We start from the raw sequence: 20,915 nt of genomic DNA on the forward strand, positions 1-20,915 counted from the left end.
ACCAAAGCAACCAATCCAAATCCAAAGCAAATCTACCAAACCAGAGCAATCTAAACCCAAACCAAACAATAAGCCATGCGATCAAGCCTTAACCAACCCAATGCAACCAATCCAATCCCAAACCAAACCAACCCAAACCCAAGCCATAACCAACCCAATGCAACCAAACCAATCCAAACCCAGGCCATATCCAACACAATGCAACCAAACCAATCCAAACCCAAACCATATCCGACACAATGCAACCAAACCAATCCAAACCCAGGCCATATCCAACACAATGCAACCAAACCAATCCAAACCAAACCATAACCAACGCGACCAAACCAAACCATGACCAACTCAAAGCAACCAAACCAAACCATAACCGACACGACCTAACCATAACCAACCCAACTCTACAAACCAAGCAAAACCCAAATCATAACCAATGCAACCAAACCATAAACAACCCAAAGCAACCAAACAAATCCACCAATTGGATTGGATTGGGTTTGAATAGGATTGGTTGCTTTGGTTTAGTTTGGTTTTAATCTGATTTTAGTGGACTAAAAATCCAGGTGTAGTGTTTACTCTCCTCTCCATTTAAATGCCTGATTAAAGGGCCTATTACGTTTTTTGAGAGCTCGGCGCTGATTTGCGAGGGTGGGGGCGGGGCATTGAATAGCATTAAAATGGGTACATGGTTCCAGGGTATATGGTTCAAGGATCAGTAGGGTTGTAATGGTTCATCAGTAATGTTTTTTTATTGGTTTTGTGTGAATTACATCCAATACAGTAATTCAAAAGCAATTCACCATATTGAAAGGTAAAAAGATGCCATGCTATGCTAAAAAAATAAGAAATTAAACGCTAGTTTTACACCAAGGTGCTTCTTTAAGACGCAGAATGAAACACCTCCATGCTCTGTGTTCTAATCCAGCGCTAAATGCTAATAGTACATTGCTGCTATCTGAGATGAGCCAAGAGCAGCTTGGGACAGACAGCATGGTGTAATATAACTGGCAAGAGGAGCAGGAGGAACTGGCGAGGCAAATGGCGATGGGCAGGGGCGCATGCCAGACGTTATGCAATCAGCAGCGGCCCTGTTAAAGGTAGCGTTAGTGATCTGTAGAGTGTGGTTCTACTTGGCTGGTGTTTGTGGTCGGTAGTGACGGTGCCGGGCGGTTCTGGGAGGACGCAGAGCTGGACGCAGAGCTCGCTGGTGTTGCAGAGGGAGTGTGGAACGTACATGTGAACCTGAGGAAGCAGAACAGATCCCCTAACGCAGGCTGTTTCCTGATCTGGTCTGGCACTGTTGAATTGTGACACTGTTGAGTCCAATATATCACAGCAGACTAAAAAACAGCTTCTGTCTGGAGGACGTCCACACCAATGCGTTTGGCGTAGCTGCCTGGACGTTCCACAGTTTGTTACTATGTACAAAACATACTGTAGGCTTTTCGAAATGGGAACACTGTGGAAAGAGGCTGTAGCATTTATTTACAATGCTACAGATACAGGGGTTGGACAATGAAACTGAAACACCTGTCATTTTAGTGTGAGATTTTAGGTTTTATGGCTAAATTGGAGCAGTCTGGTGTCTAATCTTCATTAATTGCACATTATTGCACCAGTAAGAGCTGTAAGAGTGTGAAGGTTCAATTAGCAGGGTAAGAGCACAGTTTTGCTCAAAATACAGTATTGCAATGCACGCAACATTATGGGTGACATACCAGAGTTCAAAAGAGGACAAATTGTTGGTGCACGTCTTGCTGGAGCATCTGTGACCAAGACAGCAAGTCTTTGTGATGCATCAAGAGCCACGGTATCCAGGGTAATGTCAGCAAGATACCACCAAGAAGGACCAATCACATCCAACAGGATTAACTGTGGACGCTGTAAGAGGAAGCTGTCTGAAAGGGATGTTCGGGTGCTAACCAGGATTGTATCCAAAAAACATAAAACCACGGCTGATCAAATCACGACAGAATTCAATGTGCACCTCAACTCTCCTGTTTCCACCAGAACTGTCCGTCACCACAATAAATTATTGTGGACTAAATCCAGGTGTTTCAGTTCCATTGTCCAACCCCTGTATATTATCATTTAATTGCATGAATTCCACCTGTTGCTAAGAAATATCTTTATAATATTCATGCATTTCCGCTGAATTAATTTATGCAATCTCTTATCCTATCCTACCTATTCGTTCATGCTCATCAGTCGACATATTGTGACTTAAGTTCAAGATCTCAGCTCAGGGAGAACTAGCTAAAGGTTCTGCGTGTATAAACCGTGTATCTATAAAACTATCTGTGCACTTTCAAAGCTCTCAGTGCCTCGTTTTAAACATAAGGGTCCTCCAAATTCTACCAATGGAGTGTGGAGCTACTTTGAGTTTGCATTGGATTGATTATGGTTTGGATTGGTTTGGTTGCGTTGGGTTGGTTTTGGTTTGGTTTGGGTTTGGTTGCGTTGGATTGATTATGGTTTTGTTTGGGTTTGGATTGGATTGGATTGGATTGGATTGGATTGGATTGGTTTGGTTGGGTTGGTTATGGTTTGGTTTGATTTTGGATTGGTTGCTTTGGGTTGAGTTGGTTTGTTCACTTAATTTAACACTTAGATCAATCTACCAATAAAGTGTGGAGCTACTTTGGGGTTGTTCATGGTGTAAAAATAGCCATTTATTTGCATGGGCAACTATATGCCCCTATTACTATCATTGTAAGTCTGTTGGAAGCTTTGGCTAAAAGTGCTATATTTGTGAATGCTAGGGGTTTTACTACAACCCAAAGTCCATTTTACACCAGATTTCTCCTTTAATAAAGACTATATTGTCTAACCAAGACATTACAAAAAGTTATCCGAATCCACATTTGCCCAATCCCCAAGTTGCTAGGCCAATAAACCATCCCTCTCACTAGGAATTCACCCATCGTCCTATCACATACAATGTTCCCAACTAGAGCTAGGCAATATGATGATATTTTATGCATCGTGACACATTTTCTTCGCATACAGACAATATGAATTTCATTATATATTTAATTATAGAGAGCTTTAAAAAACATGTTAGACTAGATGATGTGCAGAAAAACTGTACTAAAATTCTATGTACTATGCATGAAAGAGTATCTGAATAGCAGTCAAAATTATATTGTATGGACCAAAATTAAGAAATATATTCTGATATATTCTTTGACCATATTGTCAAGCCCTAGCTTCCTCCAAAACATATACAGTCAGACTCCGCCTCTTTTCCAACTGCCAACAATGCAGCATTACTCTGTAGCCAAAGCAGTTGGAGGAGAGTGCCGGACCCCAGCTCTGATACTTTAGCTAACAGATGCTAGTGCCAGCCAACCAGCCATCAGCCAATAGTGCTCTCTCAGACTCTGGCTGCTGATGGACTCACAATCCTTGGGCCACAGCATCAGTGTCTTAGTCTGCTGTTTATACTGTGCCCAAATTTCCCAATGAATGGACCAAGAGAAATGCTCTAAAATTAAATTGCTGTACCCAGACTTCTACTGAAAATTAAGAAGTTTGTTTCCATCTTCTACAAAGTAACTACGTCGCAGATACGAGTTATTTGCGTGACAGTGACGATCACGATGTTCAGCCCTCCCCTACATCAAGCACTTAGCAGGATGATGAACTGCTGAAACGTATGTAATATTTAACAGGCTGGGAACGGACCTCTCAAAACAACGGCCGGTTCTGGAGAGTGGTCGCTTCGTGAAGATGCCTTCATGAATAAACCACCAATCTACTTCTGCACTAAGATCTCTGTACTGCAAAGCCTGACTCAAACCAGAAATATATTATATATATATATATATATATATATATATATATATATATATATATATATATATATATATATACGTATATATATATATTCCACATGAACTTCAAGTCATCTACAAGTCATTTTTTTACAGCTGTGTACAAGCGAGGAGCATGCAAAACACGTGCAGCAAATGGACCAATGAGAAAGCAGCAATCCACTACTCCTCACTATTTTTTCCTGTGTGGGTGGGACAATACTAAAATATGTAAATTAGCTGGTTTGCATTCTCATCATGTTAATATGACAGCTCTGCATAAACACTGAATGAGACGTAGATGAGATACCAATGTGAACTGATTAGAATCGAAAGTACTAACCTCTAGTACAAAGGATGTCTATCTGTCTGTCTGTCTATCTGTCTGTCTGTCTTTCCGCCAGTCAATAAATCCATCTATTTATATATCTATCTAACCAGCCACATATCTATCTGCTGTTCATCTATCTATCTATCTATCTATCTATCTATCTATCTATCTATCTATCTATCTATCTATCTATCTATCTATCTATCTGCCTGTCTGTCTGTCTGTCTACCTACCTACCTACCTGTCTGTTTGTCTGGCTACCTATCTACCTACCTATCTTTGTTACTAATTATCTAGTTATCTATCTACCTAGCTGTCTGTGTGTCTATCTACCTACTTATCTATCAATCTAGTTATCTATCTAGCTGTCTGTCTATCTATCTATCTATCTATCTATCTATCTATCTATCTATCTATCTATCTATCTATCTATCTATCTATCTATCTACCTATCTACCTACCTACCTTTGTAGCTAATTATCTAGTTCTCTATCTACCTAGCTGTCTGTATATCTATCTACCTATCTATCTATCCAGCTGTATGTCTGTCTCTCTATCTGTCTAACTATGTATCTATCTATCTAGCTGCCTGTCTACCTACCTACCTACCTACCTACCTATCTATCTATCTGTCTGTCTGTCTGTCTACCTATCTACCAACCTACCTATCTATGTAACTAATTATCTAGTAATATATCTACCTAGCTGTATGTGTATCTACCTACTTATCTATCTAGTTATCTATCTAGCTGTCTGTCTACCTACCTACCTATTGACCTATCTGTCTATGTATCTAGTTATCTATCTATCTAGCTGTCTTTCTGTCTACCTATCGACCTATGTATCCAGTTATCTACTAATCTATCTGTCTGTCTGTCTAAACTTTCTGCTGTGGAACTTGAAGGCCATTTCAATTACGTCATTTAACATTTGCTGCCCCCAGAGATCTCCACACCATCCTCCATATAACACCCATGCAACCACCACAACCAGTTCACAACCTACCCTAACTCCAGCAGGAGTACTTTACTATACTCTCACACTCACACATACACTCACACACACACACACACACACACACACACACACACACACACACACACACTGCCCCAGCCTTACCAGCCATCCAGCTCCAGCTCCAGTAGAGACTGGGTCTTCTCCGAGTTGCACTGCAAACACCACATATCTGCCTGGAGAACGACACTCACAGAGACTGCACACACTGACCCACCATCAGCCCAGCCTGCGGCCGCCCAGCCCTGCTCCACCCCGGCGGCCTGGAACAGCAGCCCAGTAACTCCAGCAATCCATCGCCTCTCTCTCTCCCTCTCTCTTTCTCTCTCTCTCTCTCTCTGTCTGTCCTGCTCCCTCGCTCGCTCCCTCGCTCACTGAGAACTGGCCCACAGCTCTCGAGGAGTGAGTGTGAAGGGAAGGGGGGTGGGAGCTCGGGAAGAGGAAAGAAAAAAAAGGGGGTGTGTGCTGTGTGTGAATGGAAGGACAGAGAGAGAGAGAGAGAGAGAGGGAGGGAGAGAGGGAAGGGAACAGGACTGTAATGCCAAGGGAAGGAAAGAAAGAAGGAAGGATGGATGAAGAAAAAGAGAGTGTGGTACAGAAAGAGAAGGAGAGAGAGAAATAATGACAGGAGAGGTCAGGTGAAAGAAAGAGAGAGAGAGAGAGCAATAGAGAAAGAGGGAAGGAGATGGTAATGTCAAGGGAAGGAAATAAGGAAGGATGGAAGAAAGAGAGTGTTTTGTACAGAAAGAGAGCAAGAGAGAGAGAGAGAGAGAGAGAGAGAGACAGACTGCAGGACGATTCTGCTGGCTCTCTTCAAAGACAGCAGAGGAATGTTAGTGTGGGTCGGCAAGTGGGGGGACGCACCTCTATAAATAGAGCCCTCGGCACATGGAGAGAGAGAGAGGGAGAGAGCGCGCGCGAGAGAGAGAGAGAGCTATACAATATATATGGGCAAAAGTATTGGGACACAACAGCTCATTCATTGTTTCGTCCAAAATAGAAAGCATTAAAAAAGACTTTATTCTGTCTTAGTTGGAAAAAACTGTCTCTACTGTCCAGAGAAGCCCTTTTTACTAGATTTTGAAGAATTGCTGAAAAGATCTGATTGCATTCCATGTCAAAAGCATTAGTAAGATGAGCATATTGAACGATCACCCCCAACTCATTCCCAATATGTCCCAAAAGCATTGGATGGAGCACCATCATTCCAGAGAACACATCTCCACTGCATTGGGGACACTCTTTCAGTGAGCAGTGGTGCCCTACATTAGTCCTCCTGTTAGTGTCAACACCATTGGCAGACGGCTGCACAATTTAGGACTGCATGCACCTAGATCATAATGCCATCTGCCCATCTGCCACATCAACACATCAATGTCACCAGCCATTGCAATGGTTTTGTGCCAGACAGAATTATCTTCAGTGATGAAGTGTAGAAGAAGCACAAAGATGAACACATCTTGAAGGTCTAGATCACATTTGGTCTTCATTACAGGCACTTTGACAGCCCAATGTTACGTTAATTAAGTCCTGCAACCAATGGCCCAATCTATTCTGAATGTACACTCTGGTGCACTATTCCAACAGGACAATGTTTGTCCACATACTTCTGCCAACTAAACAGCTTGCCTTATAGACACAGGTGCTATGTCATGGCCATATGCATCACCAGATGCAGAGAGAGAGAAAGAGAGAGAAAGAGAGAAAGAGAGAGAAAGAGAGAAAAAGAGATAGTAATGTCAATAGAAGAAAGGATTTTTTACAGAAAGAGTGAGAGAAAGAATGACAGGAGAGGTGGGGTGAAATACATAATGAGATAGAGAGAAAGAGAAAAAAGATGAAGGGAATGGGAGGAGAAAGAGAAAGAGAAAGTAAAAGTATTGTACAGAAAGAGAGGGTAATACAGAGAGTCAATAAATATGACAAATAGTTTCCCAGGAAGGGTGGATGGAAGAAGAAAGAGGAAAGAGAGTGTTGTAAAGAAAGACAGAGAGAGAGAGAGAGAGAGAGAGAGAGAGAGAGAGAGAGAGAGAGGAGGGGATGGTAATGTGAAGAAAATAACAGATTGAAGAAAAAAGGAAAAGTATTGTAGAGAGAAAGAGAGAAAGAATGAAAGGAGAGGTGGTGTGAAAGAGATAGATAACGAGAGAGAGAGAGAGAGAGAGAGAGAGAGGTATGGCATGACCAAATAAGCTGAAGGAAATGTGTGAGAATATTGGATCTGATGGATTATCCCAGGACTCCATTAAGAACCTCTACAACTCCATGCCACTAATGAATGACACACTACTTCTGCATGTGTAGCTCAATATATATAATAAAATACTTTATTCTTTATTGCTTCTGATAACTTTTATCTTCCTCTAGAACAGCACTGCAATCTGACACTTCCCTCTGGCTCCATGCTGGCCTGTATTCCAGCAGAACTGAGTAACCCTCAACTCAAGCTCTGCTCTGTTCTTCTCCTCTGTTTGTTTATGAGTCACACCAAACACTCCACTGCTGTTTAGACTACACACTCTCTCTCTGAGAAGGACACACACTCTGCGACACACTCCGCCTCCAAACCGGCAGAGCTCTCCCAGCGTTTGACCCTCTTTATGATGGATCTTCACCAGAACCCCGGTGGTCACGCAGGAGCTCCAGTCCAGGCGGCTAATGGCTGAACTGGAGACTACAATGGACTGCCAGTGGTGGACTCAAGAGGGGGCAGGGGCCAAGCTAACAGAAAACATTATAATAATGTTTATTAATATTTGATAGCAAACGCTATCAGAACGTTTTATTATTTTTTTCCTGTTTTCTCGCCAATTTACACGGCCAACTACCCAACCCACTCATTAGCACTAGTGATGCCCCAACACCAGGAGGGTGAAGACTAGCACACGCCTCCTCTGATATATGTGAAGTCAGACTCCACCTCTTTTTGAACTGCTGATGATGCAGCATTGCTCGGAGGAAAGCGCAGCGACTGGGTTCTGATACATCAGCTCACAGATGCAGCCTTGTGCTGATCCACATCACCCTTTGGAGTGATGAGGGGAAAGAGCGCCATCTACTGTACCCACCCAGAGAGAGAGAGAGCAAGACCAATTGTGCTCTCTCAGGTCTCCGGTAGCCAACGGCAAGCTACATGAACGGGATTCGAACCAGCGATCTCCTGATTACAGTGGCAGCTCTTAGCCTCTTTAAAAAAAAAAAAAAAAACGTCTCACATGACATTCATTCATACTAGAGACCACAACTAGACTGTTTAAAATGAATTTAAAAACGATGGAATGAGACCTTTAAAAAAACGTATTCTCCTCCATAAACTTTTTTTACATCAAATTCATTCATTTACGTTTTCAGTTTTAGCCACGCCCCCTTTGTACTGATTGTACAGGACCCATGCCGTGCAGTAGGTGCCCTTCAAACTGCCTCCAGTCCACCACTGGCCCCAGCATTGACAGAGGGTTCTAGAAGACGGAGGGATGGGGTGTTTGAAGTGTGTAACCAGCCTAAATGCCCCAGAACCAGAACCGGGAGAGGGGGGTGGCTGGTGAATAATGGTGGTTGGGTGGTTGGGGCGACAGAAAAGGTGGAAAATAATTCCCAGATGGCCACAAGCTTCTTTTTTTCTTCTTTTTTTTTTTTTTTTTTACAAGGGCACCTCAGACCCGAACTGGTGGCGTCCTCTAATTAGCAGGCTGGACGCTGGTCTCCCTGCGAGGAAACTGATTGCTTCCTTTGGCCCGGCTGGATCTGAAACTTCAAACGACAGATTGCCGAAGGGAAAATGCATATGTGTGTGTTTCTGTGAGAGTGTGTGTTTGCAAACATCTGCCAGTTTAAGCTTTTTGGGATGATACGGATGACACTGACCGTGATGCTCTGGCAGGATGGTACAGCTGTCCACTCTCACATTAGCATTTATAGGTGAAGTGATTCTTTCAAACTGAAGACAATGAGTGTCCACTCACCGTCCACCTAATGTCCACTTCATTACATTTATTGATCACTTTATTAGAGACACCCAATGACTGCCTGAAACACGGATGCTGTTGTTCTATCGACTCCCATTCTATAGAAATAAAGACATTATCGAAAATTGTTCGCTGGCACTATGATCAGGAGATCGCCGGTTTGAATCCTGGTCTTGCAGCTTGCTCTCTCTGGGCCCTCTGTTTTGAGTGTGCCTCTGAAAAATCTCAGTTTGAAGGGTCTTGTAGCCTCAACAGTTCACCCTCAAGCCTAACAGGAATCGTGAAATCCTATCCCTAGGCCAAGGCATGGAATGGGAATGGGATTGAGCCCAAGTGTAATGTTTTACCACTAAAGGTGCAGTTATTATTATTATTACCAAATATACAATATAATTTCCACCAATATATAGTACCAGAACTTATTGTTGCTAATTCCTGCTGACAAAGCGAACCAATCAGGATGCTCCCTATGACATTTTCTCACTACATCTGTTACTTAATCACTTTATCTTGTTTAATCACTCCAATAAAACTTTTTTTTTGGTATATTGTAAATGATATGTGGGTGTCAGGGTCCTATATTAAAATGTAGGATAACACCGGAAGTCCCGGGAGAGGTGAGATGTCTGCATAAGCTAGATTTGCCCTTGAGTGAAAACTGTGTAAATTTACTTTTTACACAGATTTTGCTTGAACTAATGTTTCAGCAGATCAAGCACATTTTATCCTGAGGCTCGAGGAAGATTTAGACAGAATTACTTGGACTGAACCCAACTTAGGCCCCTTTTCCCAGGGTTACATGTGTGGTACAGGATTATGCAGCGCTGCAGAGCCTTAAATCACAGGACTCGCCTAGCTGTTAATGCATGCTGTCCAAAGCTCAACATACGTCTGACTAATGAGATTTCCATTCACTCTAAAACACGACGAGCTGAAAAACTCCGCCGAAATTTACTGTACAGCTTTTATCTGATGCCAGTTCTGCTCTCCTTCCCGTAACAGGGCACGCCGAAACGTTCAGAACCTGCTGATGATTACTTCATTCACTATAACCCAAAGCAAAGTCCTAACAATGGAACAATGCATTTCTACTCATACGTTTGATTATCTTCATGTTCCTGTTAGAAGCACAGATTGATTTCTGATTTAATTTGCTGTGTTTGGGGAACCAAAGAGCGTGAGCTCAATATAAGCGGTGAGTATCAGAGGAAATCACATTAATACCAGGAGTCAGTGTGAGTCATTGGCTTTGTACTCTGTCTGACATGCTGTTTTAATAGCGTTTTGGGATCTCGTCATAATCACTGTTACAGCAATGAGTTATGAGGGCCAGCCAAGGGAATCAGGCCGTGACAATAAACTGCCGTCCCAGAGCGATATTTAGTGTGAGAACAAGCTAATATAAAAAGAAAGCTGCGTGATAAATCTTTTGCTAGTCATTTTTGTGACAGCAATCTCGCAAAACTAATATTCAAGAATTGCCAATATGCAAATTAGCCCTCCAGTTAATTACAATGCATTGCTGAACTGGGACTATTACATCCTTTCCTTCAATTCAGGGCACACTGAACAAGAAGTGCTAATGTTAATCTCTACCAGGGCCTCAAAGTGCATTCTGCATGTTATAGTAGTTTAAAATGCTATATTACATGATATATACAGCTTTCTGAAAATATTTTGGGATGAGGGATAAGTGGAGAAATTATTGGGGACAAGTTAGAGAGTTGGGGATGAGTTGTGGAGTTGAGGATTAGTTGGGGAGTTGATGATTTTGGGATTTGGGGAGGAGTTAAGAAGTTGGAGATGAGTTTGGGGAGTTTAGAATGAGTTAGGGAGTTGGGAATGAGTTTGGGCTATTTGAGGATGAGTTGTGGAGTTGAGAATGAGTTAGGGAGTTGGGAATGACTTGGGGATTTGAGGATGAATTGTGGAGTTGGGGATGAGATGGGGAGGAGTTGGGGAGTTAAGGATAAGTTGGAGATGAGTTGCAGAGTTGGGGATGAGTTGAGGATTTGAAGAGGAGTTGGGAAGTTGAGGGTGAATTCGGAGATTTGGGGATGAGTTGGGGAGTTAATAATAAGTTGAGGGGTTTAGGATGAGTTGGGGAGTTGGGGATGTGTTAGGGAGTTGAGGAGTCAAGATAGGGGGAGGTCAAGATAAATTGGAGATGGAGATGGAAACAAGTTGGGGATTTGAGGATGAGTTGAGGAGGAGTTGGGGAGTTGGAAATGAATTGGGGAGTTCGGGGATGAGTTGAAAGGCTGGGGATGAGTTAAAAGGCTAGGGATGAGTTGTGGATTAGCTGCCAAGTTGGGAATGAGTTCTGGATTTAGGATGAGTTTAAGGAATTGGGGATGAGTTGACAAGTTGGGGATGAGTTTTGGGAGTTGGGGACAAGTTGACAAGTTGAGGATGATTTGGAGATTTGGGGATCTTGAGTTGACAAGTTAGGGATGAACTGACAAGGTGGGGATAGGTTGAAGATAATTTGTGGATAAGCTGATGAATTGGGGATGAGTTGGAGAGTTGGGGATGAGTTGGAGAGTTGGGGATAAGTTGGAAATGAGTTAGAGATGATTTGGGGGTGAGGTGGAGAGGTGATTATACGACATACTGACCTCCTTGTGCTCTCGTCCATTAACGCAATCAAATCGTTACATTACAGCAATATAGTATACATTTATTTCTGTGTACAGAAAGACAGCTACTCTAAAGAAATCAGGATAAACTCTTTTTAATACCGTAATGAACAAAATGCCACATAATTCATATGCCTAATTAGTTATTAAACAGAATAATATTAATAGTACAATACAGGACTAAAAAAGCTAGCTACGGATATTAAGACAAATTTTTTGTTTGCGTCATGCAACTGTAGGCGTATAGTACAGATATAATAACTTGTTCTGAACAGGCGCTCTCACATATGCTTGGCTTCTTCCGAGAAACGGTTCTGACAAGCCGTAGCTCAAATTGGAGTTTTGGCTCAAGCCTCAGGATAAAGTCATGGATGAGTCGTCCAACTGGACCCGTCGCCGAGTCTCTGAGCGCTCATAAAGACCTCGGCCTCGGCCCGGCACACGTGCCTGGAACCAACTAAACCCCAGAGCAGACGCATATTAAGCCCTCCATTACTCCTGCATCACTACAGCCTCGCTGCTACAGTCCTCTCAGAGCTGCAGCTCCACCATGAGCCTCAACTTCAGCAGGAATGCGAGTGGGGACGCTTCCAGCAGCTCACGCCGGGCCTCTACCCGCCTCTTGGCCTTACAAAAACAAAGAGGAGAAGAAAAATGAAATGAAGAAAGAGGGGGCCTCTCTCGCAGGGGAGGGCTGGATGTGTTAATGCAAACCAGCAGTCCAAAAAAACCCTTCCTGGCTCCGACAGGCCCGGGTTTACGCCGCTCCTCGGGCCAAGCGGAGGGGCCTAAATAGCCCCCGTCGCCCCGCTGATGTCATGGGCCGTTTCCCGCCTTCGGCGTTTGGCTTTTTCTGGAATTTTCTGGAATGCAGACACACTGAGACGCTCTGCGGAGGACGCACGACTCAAAACGAGAGTGAAACGCACGGCAGATCCGACTGGAAGCGATTAAGAACAATGATGTCATGGCTGGATACAACAGCATTCCTCAGAAAGAAAGGAAAAGGGGATGATGGAGCTTCCCTATGGAGTGAATTTTGTGACAAATGTTTTACGTAAAAAAAAGCAATCTGCAAATTTAAAAGAGAAAAAAATATATATAGCATATTGCACTTATTTTAAAATTATTTTAGTTTGAATTTTGCCAGTTTTAGCTTTTGTTCTTGTGTTTTTGTGAATTTTCAGTGGATTTTCTCTTAAAGACTTTTGCTTCTGGAATCTCTCCTTTGCTTCTGCTTCAGTTTTTTGCTTATAAATTTTGGCACAGTTTTCACGGGTGGGCGGAGCTTAAAAGAAGGCGTTCCCCTTGAATCTCCATTGGTCAGCTGGTTTTAGACTGACTGCTGGTACCCTGAACCCTCATCTGAGACTGGCCACGCCCCCAAAAGCGTTCTTCTAAACACTGGGAGTGAACAGGTTCCAGTGCACAGCCCCGTCCACCCTTGAAAATAGTGAAAAAACACTTAGAAGCAAAAAAACTATAAAGCAAAAGCAAACCAGAGATTCCAGAAGAAAAAGACTTTAACAGAAAAAAAAATAAATAAATCCACAGAAAATTCACAAAAACACAAAAATAAAAGCAAAGACTGGCAAAATGCAAACTGAAATAATTTTAAAACAACTGCAAAGTATATTTAAAAATGTATATTTGCTATATATTATTTCTCTTTTGAATTTGCAACACGCACTTTTTCCTTTTGATTCTTAAACATTTGATTGAGGATTCAATTTTTTTGTGTAAAACTTTTTACACAAATTCACTCCATACTTCCCGGACATTTTTGGGGCGGTAAAAGGCGCTTTTCCACCAAAAGAACTCTGTTCGGGCATAAGAATGAATGAATGAATGAAGTTCAACTTATATAGTGCCTTTCTAGAAACCCATGGGCGCTTTACAATTTACACGTTTTACACACAAGTAGATTATTACACATCAACACTTATCTATACTCCGGTGAGAAGCGGCAGCCAATAGCACATAGCGTACTCTTAACCGGAAACAACCGTCCACCTGGAGGACTGCATCGGGCACCACAGGATATAAGGCAAGGCAAGTTTATTCAAAATGCTTTAGAAATTATTCCCATTGTAAACGAATGTTCCTGGTTCCAGATTCTACATTTGTTGGTGGAAACCCAGCGAACGGTTCAACGTCGGTGGAAAAGCACCAACCCGGGAGTGTTTTCCAGTTTCGCTGTTTTTCTGCTGCAACTCGAACTGGAGCTGCTGGGTTCGTCCGGCCAGCAGGAAGTGACAGTAATTAGAGGATGTGCCTCTGATGGTGAACGGAAAGCTGGAACAGATGTGTTTGCTTCCAGGACCTTCAGGAGACAAATGAAGATCAAAGATCACAAAAACTCTGTCCACAACTTCCCCTCAGGCCGAGCATCGCATCTCAAACTAAATCACTTTCAGTCTTCACTCTGCAGCTCTAATGGAAGCACATGCTGAACAACTTTCTTTTAAATAAAAAGAACGCTTGAAAAATCCAATGTACTCTTTATAACTTTACCTCAAACTGTCAAAAAGGTAAAAAATGTACTGTGCAGGTCTATTTTTGCTCAACAAAAAGTACAAGGAGTACAAATGTACCCTCAAAGGCACAACATGATGCTCCAGGTCCAACTGTGCTCCTTAAAAAAGTAGGAAAAAACAACTGCAAATAATTTTAGTACAAATATGTACCTTATTTAACCCTTAGCATTGCACCTTGTGTTCTCAGCTTAATTACTCAGGAATACCTTCACACATACACATAATCCATATATGGTTAGAAAGGGCGGAGCTTACTCTTTCTAAAAAATAGTGATCACATCCCAGTGCGGTAAAGCTAAATCTACAAGAAACACATTGAGAAAAACACCTAAAAAAGTGAAGAGATCTCCTTCCCCAACCAATATTATTTACCTTTAGTGCTTCAAACATATTTATATGATGTTTCAAACCAAATAATAATATCAGTAAATAAAGACTCAAAAGTGTTTACAGAAAAAACAGTGTGACTAAACTACCTGCTTTACTCAAACTAAAGCTAGGTATGGTGTGCGCACTACTTTATATAGTTTTTTTTTATATATTTTACTTGCACATTTTTACTAAGTAGTTATTTTGCACTAAACATTTTTATTTATTTAGACTAAAAGGTTTACATTTTTGTAAATAGTTTTCTTTGTTTGTCCTGTGAGGTGTGATTATTGATTATCAAGATAAATAACTCCGCTTAATGCTGTTTCTCCATGTATTTTGTCAAAGTAATAATTAATAATCCATGTAATGAACTCAAGTCAATCAATCAATCAATATTCTTATACTTTCAACTCATAAACACTCTAGTCTGGAAAGATATTTTAGGTGTGAATATATTTAAAGTCTATTGATTCAAAAATAAGTAAAATATAACAATTCTGCTTCCTTTTATATTTTAAATGATTTTAAAATGTCTTCTGGAGTAAAAGAGATCAGGGCATGTGTCTGTCTGATATAATTACTGTGTTATAAGACCTGAGAAAGAGGAACTGAAAACAAAAACGAAGAAAAAATACACCAAAACAGCCTAGAGTTCAAAGGGTTAAGAGTACTATCCCAGTTATCAGAGAACGTAATAAGAACGTTTTTAACATTTTTTGAAAAGGTGTGAATGGTTTGCATCACACAAATGTTAACACTATAGAAATGTTTATAGTGGCATTTCTCAAAAAATGTAATTAAAGCATTGACACAAGTAAGGTCGCAACAACGTTACAAGAATGTTTAAAAAACGTTAAATAAAAATGTTCTTAAAATATCTAGAACTTGACAGATTTTGGGCCCTATCGTATATCCAGCACAAGGAGCGTTGCATAGCTCATTGCTATCTTAAACCCTGTCAAACAGTCTATTTTAACAGCTTGCGCCCACTAAAATAAGGCATTAAAGTTTTTATTTTTAAAAATGATCCTTGACATTTGGGATAAAAGGACCTAATTAGTCCAAAAACTCAATTTAATTTGAGCTTTCTACAGTAAGTACTAAGTAAATAAACTTTGCCCATGTTTCTGTCTGGACTGGCTGTAAAAAACTTTCGACTGGGATTTCTGCTGTCTTATCTTCAATCAGTTGAGTGCAATATTGTCATGTGACCAATATTGTAATTTAAAGCATTTATTTGCAGAAAATGAGAAATGACTGAAAATAACAAACAAAAAAGATGCAGAGCTTTCAGACCTCAAATAATGCAAAGAAAACAAGTTCATATTATAAAGAGTTTTAAGAGTTCAGAAATCAATATTTGGTGGAATAACCCTGATGGTTTTTAATCACAGTTTTTTCATGCATCTTGGCATCATGTTCTCTCTCCTTCACCAGTCTTACACACTGCTTTTGGATAACTTTATGCTGCTTTACTCCTGGTGCAAAAATTCAAGCAGTTCAGTTTGGTTTGATGGCTTGTGATCATCCATCTTCCTCTTGATTATATTCCAGAGGATTTCAATTTGGTAAAATCAAAGAAATCTTTTCTGATTGAATTGTTGCTGTTTGCTGTTGTTTTTCTATTTTAATCTGATAAAAACCCTCATACAGTGAGGAACAGCAGCAGGAGCTCCTCAGATAAAAAGCTGCTCTCATGTTTCTCAAGGCAGGACAGAGCGAGATGAGTGTTTGGTTCTATAAAATTGAGCTACCATTACTCAGTGTATTAGCTTGTTATGCTAACTGGCTAGCGTTAGTTAGAAAAGGTGAGCTGAATCTGCTTCTTTGGTGGTGCTGTTCTACACAGCGCCTTTAGCAGTATGGCAATATGTGAAAAATGCATACCAGTTTTAATTTCCCCTTCTGCCCAGCAGTAATCGTAATATAATACTTTTATTATATTGTTACTGATATTCATTAATAATCCGACTAATAGCTCAATCAAATTAGAATACATCCATGTATACACCTCTGTTGGTAAAGAATAGTCTGATTAAGGCCGTTCCAAATACAACTTTCCGATAAAATCCGATAATTCGTTAAATACAGCTCTATTTTTTTAAGTGTTTTAAGTTTTTAAGTGTTTTAAGTTTTGTTTTTGTAAAATGGTAATTTGACTTTTAGTTTACAGGATTTCGGTCTGTCCTCATACATAGAGATCAGAGCCTTTCTTGTAAGGATTTTGCTATAAATTAATCTTATACTCATTATAATCCAGGGGACACAGTGTACAACATCCTCACTCCTGCTGATAAGAATATTGTACAGTTCATTTGGACTGAATTATCTCCCCATGTTCTCCCCAATCATCTCAGCCCAAGTGTTCTCAGGGGCTGAAAGGAAGACAATAGGAGAAAAGTGCTGTCAGGAGAAAACAGAAGCTGATTAACTAAATGTGATTCATTTGCAGTGAATATTATCTCAGTAAGCGCAGTGTAAGAAGCAGTAATACAGGTTTACACTTCATTTCGTCACTAAATGTGTGAATAAATGGGCTTCCTGTTTATCCATAAACACAGAGTTCACGCCACACTGCTGCCGTGTATCATATTTCAGAGCTCAGTTCAGGGTCACAGCAGGGATCACTGGGTCACCGAGGGTTAGGAGTGACGCCACAGACAGGAGTGAGAAGCTTGCAGTAAAAATTTGAAGTAATTTTAATCAATAGGGCTGAAATACACAGTATAAAAGGGATAAACGGAAGACAAAAATAGTCAGAAACCAGAGCAAAAACCAAGATAACTCACAAGATAAACTAGCAAAAGCGGCAAGACAAAAATAAAAAGACAATCAAAGAAACAATGCTTAGTATGCAGCTCAAACAACAGGTACAATACTTCGCGAAAGGCAGAACAAACAAGGGTTATATATACAAAGGAACACAGCTGAAAGCAATCAAAACACAGGTGAGCCTGATCTGCCAATCCGATGCTGATTTGCTGGCTGAGACACATGACAGTCCAAAAGGGATAAACGGAGACAAAAAGAGTCAGAAAAAAGAGCAAAAACACCAAGATAAACTAGAAAAGGGGGCAAGATAAAAATCAGAAACAAAACCCAAAAACAGGTCATGCACAGAAATAGACGATCAAAGAAATGGCACTCGGTTTGCAGCTGAAACAACAGGCACAATACTTTTTTTTGTGAAAGGCAGAACAAACAGACTGGTATATATCTGGTATATATACATAGGAAAACAGCTGAAAGCAATCAAAACAGGTGAGGCTGATCTGCCAATCTGGTGCTAATTGGGTGGATGACACATGACTGAGAAGAGCATTCTGGGAATTGGAGTTTTTGAAGGTGGAAAAGTCTATAGAGGAAAGCAAGACATTAGGACAGCTTTTAAACAATACAATAGGTACAGATTCCTCCCTCAGACGAAGTCTGCTGGCTGATTCTGCTGTGTGATGTCTGAGGTTCTCAACAAAATGACTGAACAGGCATTTCTTAAACTGATCTTGTGGGTGGGGATCTGGTGGGGGTTGCTGATTGGTGAGGGGTGGTGCCAGGGTGGTTTTATGCAGATTTGGTCAGAATGAGAGAGCCATACAAAGCACTAATAGAAGCATTCACAGAAAACGGATGGGTGGATTGTTTTTGGTGTTTGGAGTGTTTATTAAAGGGGCAGTTGAGACCAAAGTGGAAATACAAAAGCATGCAAAAAGTAAGTTTTGCATAAAAAATATGCCCCCCTTTAAATACAAAAATGAACAGATTGAGGACCCTATTTTAACGAACTATAGAACAACTATCAACCATGCACATGTGCAGCTTGATTTAGGGTGTGTCAGTGTGTCTTTACTATCATAACGACGGGAAAAGTACACTTTGCACAGCTTGAAACTCACAAAGGCATGTATTAATTCTCTTAATTAATCATGGGTGTGTTTAATTTTGGGCGTAACATGAAATAAACCAATCAGTGTCTTCCTTGCCTAACATTCCCTTTAAGAGCCGGGTGCGCTTTGACTTTGGCAGATTGCTATTTTAACGGCGCAGTGCTTCAGCGCTTCTGAGCAGAACAAACTGAGCTGCTCGTTCACACTGTGAAGGTACAGAAATGTTATTTTTTGTAAAAGTTGTTTTTTCTTTTTGCACTGCTGCACATCAATGTGTGTGTGTGACTGCTGTCAGGGTTTAAAGCATTCAGTGGAGCACCTGTGTTTTTTGCTGCCAAGATAGCAATACACCAGAAATTTACCTGAATGCACTTCATTTCAAGACCTAACACGACGATCAGTGTAGATATATTCAGAAGCAACGTTGCTATTTAAACGAAACAGGTGGAAGGTGTGAAAATAAGATGTTGACAGGGTGTAAGATAGCAATGAGCATTGTGACACACCTTGTGAATGTCCTAAGGAGTCAAAAAGTTTTCGAAAATGTTCTACTAACCACAACACCCATCAAAATCACACTCAGCACTGAGATATACAGTGTAAACACTTTTCCTGACAGTCTAACACTTTCTGCACGTTTAAAAAGTCATTTCTGCTTTGATCTAAATGATTAACTGTGTGTGTTTTAGAGGTAAAATTGCACAATAAAGAGATCTGTGGATAATGTGAGGAGCGCGCTGTGTTTATGTCTGAAAGGCAAATAGAACATGAGTCATTATCCAGTTACTCAATATCAGCCTCGGAATACCCGCCGGCCCTGTGTGGCCATGGAGAGACAAAATAAACACAGCCCAGCACCAGCACATGACACAGCATTCCACACACACACACACACACACTTACACACACACACACACACACACACACACACACACAGAAAGAGTGCACAACTCCATCTGCTGACCCACTGCTAACACTGCAATCACTGACAACCGATAAACAGCGAGACCACACTTTTTCCTTAAGATAAAAACTAACAAGGTTCTTAGAATGTTCGGTAACACTTTCTAGGAATGTCATATCTATTAAACTCATTCATAAAGCATTATGAACATGGTTATACTTATTTATAATGATAAACAATGCCTTATAGACATGTTTATTATGCATTATAAACACATATACACACACACACACACAATAGAAAGAGTGCATAACTCCATCTGCTGACCCACTACTAACACTGCAGCCACTGACAGCCAATAAACAGCGAGACCACGCTTTCCTTAAGATAAAAACTAACAAGGTTCTTAGAATGTTCGGTAACACTTTCTAGGAATGTCATATCTATTAGACTCATTCATAAAGCATTATAAACATGGTTATACTTATTTATAATGATTTATGATGCATTATAGCCATGTTAATTATGCATTATGAACACATATACACACACACAATCACAATATAAAGAGTGCATAACTCCATCTGCTGACCCACTGCTAATACTGCAGCCACTGACAGCCAATAAACAGCAAGACTGAGGAGGAGAGGCTCAAACACGCTTTCCTACGACAAAACATACGAAGAATCTTAAGATAAAAACTAAGAAGGTTATTACAGTGTTTGGTAAAACTTTCTAGGAATGTCTATGTCTATTAAACTCTCTATAAACACTCTATAAACAAATAAATGTTACAATGTATTCATAAATTATTATAAATATTGTTATAGCCATGATTATGCATCATAAATAAATATAATACATTGTAAAATAATATAAACTGTTATAATATTAAACATAAATATAACCAATTCATGAGAAGTTAAAAGTTATAATTATAACATGGCATATAACAGTATACACAAGGCAGTGTTGTTGAGGTTCTTGGTATTGACATATAACATCTGATCACAATTAACACACAAATAATATCTTATAAGTACTAAAACACATCCAAATTTACAGTACAACACGTCATACATTATAAGTATGTGATTCTCTCATAAAGACTGGTTCCATAATGCCTTATTATATCTGTTCATTAGAACATAAGCACATACTGATATAAGGCATTATAAAACCTATATGAGAGACAGAGAGAGAGAGAGAGAGAGAGAGAGAGAGAGGTAGAAGTATGAAATGAAAAGAAAAAGATGATGAACACTCTCCTATTCTGGCACATGGCCAAGCTTGTTCTTTACATAATTTCTCATGATAACATTATTGTGTAATCTGTGGTGTAAAATGTGTTCAGGACTCTGGAGATTAGACTGGAGCTGCAGTTTTAAAATGGGACACTAGGGGACAGTCTGACCCACAACTGTACAACACCATACAAATATACTGTACATTTATAC

General features: G+C 40.4%; 1 protein-coding gene across 8 annotated transcripts in view; it reads right to left on the minus strand.

The window, feature by feature from the left end:
- The window catches only part of LOC103026485 (IQ motif and SEC7 domain-containing protein 1), a 296,017-nt gene that overhangs the window by 66,720 nt on the left and 208,382 nt on the right, over window positions 1-20,915 (minus strand). The window contains exon 1 of one of the 8 annotated variants that reach the window (XM_022676794.2): window positions 5,263-6,752. The exons of the other annotated variants lie outside the window; for them this stretch is intronic. Coding sequence (XP_022532515.2) covers window positions 5,263-5,327 — 65 coding nt within the window. The 5' untranslated portion in view covers window positions 5,328-6,752. Of the gene's footprint in view, window positions 1-5,262; window positions 6,753-20,915 lie in introns of those variants that run through there. 8 annotated transcript variants of the gene reach the window in all.

This window comes from Astyanax mexicanus, chromosome 13 (genome assembly GCF_023375975.1).
Source record: "Astyanax mexicanus isolate ESR-SI-001 chromosome 13, AstMex3_surface, whole genome shotgun sequence".
Taxonomy (NCBI): domain Eukaryota; kingdom Metazoa; phylum Chordata; class Actinopteri; order Characiformes; family Acestrorhamphidae; genus Astyanax; species Astyanax mexicanus.